The 1554-nt window shown below is 35.5% G+C and overlaps 1 protein-coding gene across 1 annotated transcript; it reads left to right on the top strand.

Annotated features, from left to right (window-relative positions):
• Positions 1 to 6: 6 nt before the first annotated feature.
• LOC147847307 (ABC transporter E family member 2-like) lies at positions 7 to 835 on the top strand. Its single transcript, XM_087339333.1, has 2 exons — positions 7 to 178; positions 284 to 835. The coding sequence occupies exons 1-2, from the start codon at positions 68 to 70 to the stop codon at positions 401 to 403; spliced, it is 231 nt and encodes a 76-aa protein (XP_087195459.1). The 5' UTR covers positions 7 to 67; the 3' UTR covers positions 404 to 835.
• The last annotated feature ends 719 nt before the right edge of the window (positions 836 to 1554 follow it).

Genomic DNA, 1554 nt, shown 5'->3' on the forward strand with positions numbered 1-1554 from the left:
AAAAGTTATCAAGCGTTTCATCTTGCATGCCAAGAAGACCGCATTCGTTGTTGAACACGATTTCATCATGGCAACCTATCTGGCTGATAGAGTGATTGTATACGAGGGAAAGCCGTCTGTGGATTGTGTTGCAAACACGCCTCAAAGTCTCTTGACTGGAATGAACTTGTTCCTTTCGGTAGATTCATGAACCTTTAATTTAGTTTAATGTTTGTTTGTTTAGGTATGTACATACTCACACATGAGGAACTTGCTATTAAATAAACTGTTGCTTTGGTTTCAGCATTTGGACATTACATTCCGACGGGACCCAACTAATTTTAGACCTCGTATAAACAAGCTCGAATCCACGAAGGATAGGGAACAGAAGTCTGCTGGGTCTTATTACTACTTGGATGACTAACTGCATTTAGAAAAGCAAAAATGTTGATGAAGTCTATCATCAGAAGAAGAGACCTGCCAATGCCAGAGCTACCATGCAGTTGGGATAAATATGGGTAAATTCTAAAGGATTCAGAAACAGAGAATGAGAGAGAGAGAGAGAGAGCACAGCCCCTCACAAAATTGAAGCATTGTGAGACCCGTAGGATGTTTTACAACTTATATGGATGTGTATTGCTAATTGTTATTCCTGCCTGTTGTGAGATTTTTCCTTTTGTATTTTCTACTAGCTATACCTCTTTGTTTGTTCTGGAAAATTTTGATACATTCCAGCTTAAAAACCTGTACTTTTCATTGAGAAATTTGCCTATCATAAAACCTATAAATTAGGTTGAATGTGTTGTGCTGAAATTGTAAATTGAGATCGTTAAATGCTCTCATTTTTTGGGATTGCGTAATATGCTGATAGTTGAAACACTGAAAGCATTCCAATGTCACTGTTCAGAAATATGTGCTGAATTTGAAATATTAAGTAGTGGCAGTGAGATGCTACTATAGCTGGGTGTGTTAATATATGAGATACCAAATTAAAAATCTTTATGAGACATTTTCGGAAATGAATGTGTCAGTACTTTTTGAATCGATGGTTTTGAATTATAAAAGCTTAAAGCAACAGATGCTATTTGATATGGTGTAAAGAGGAAAAGAGGTATTGTTGGTTGAGAAATAAAGGAATTGTGCGTTTATATTTCTTTGATAAGTAACGTGTTATTATTTGAAGGTGAACAGTTTTGAGAAGGGAAGCAGTTCACAATGGCAACCTATTACGATTGACTCACAGCTGTCCACGGATGTACAATTCTCATTAAGATTGTGGGGAAAAGAATTAGGGCACCCTTCATAGTTGAATGTTTTATTTAGATTGTATGAAGAGTATTGGCACTAATTTAGTTAATGTTTTGATGTTTGGGAAAGTTTTACTCTTCCAATTTGATTGTGATGTGTATTTCATCATGGAATTTCAGAAGTACAGAATAATTTAAGTCTTTTGTTGAATCATTCTCTGATATTGTTCTGTTGATAGATGATAAAGTGAATCATACTGTTATTCTTAGTTGTAAAGGTGTTTTGGGTATTGGACCCTTATTATGTGGGGCAAGTGCTAGGTAAGAA

This window comes from Azolla caroliniana, unplaced genomic scaffold (assembly GCF_043228905.1).
Source record: "Azolla caroliniana isolate FFs.n. ecotype wild unplaced genomic scaffold, voAzoCaro1.0.p SCAF_1205, whole genome shotgun sequence".
Classification (NCBI taxonomy): Eukaryota; Viridiplantae; Streptophyta; class Polypodiopsida; order Salviniales; family Salviniaceae; genus Azolla; species Azolla caroliniana.

Coding starts and splice junctions, on each gene's coding strand:
- LOC147847307 (XM_087339333.1), top strand. CDS start 68: ATGGCAACCTATCTGGCTGATAGAGTGATTGTATACGAGGGAAAGCCG. Junction 179..283: donor GAATGAACTTGTTCCTTTCG/GTAGATTCATGA, acceptor CTTTGGTTTCAG/CATTTGGACATTACATTCCG.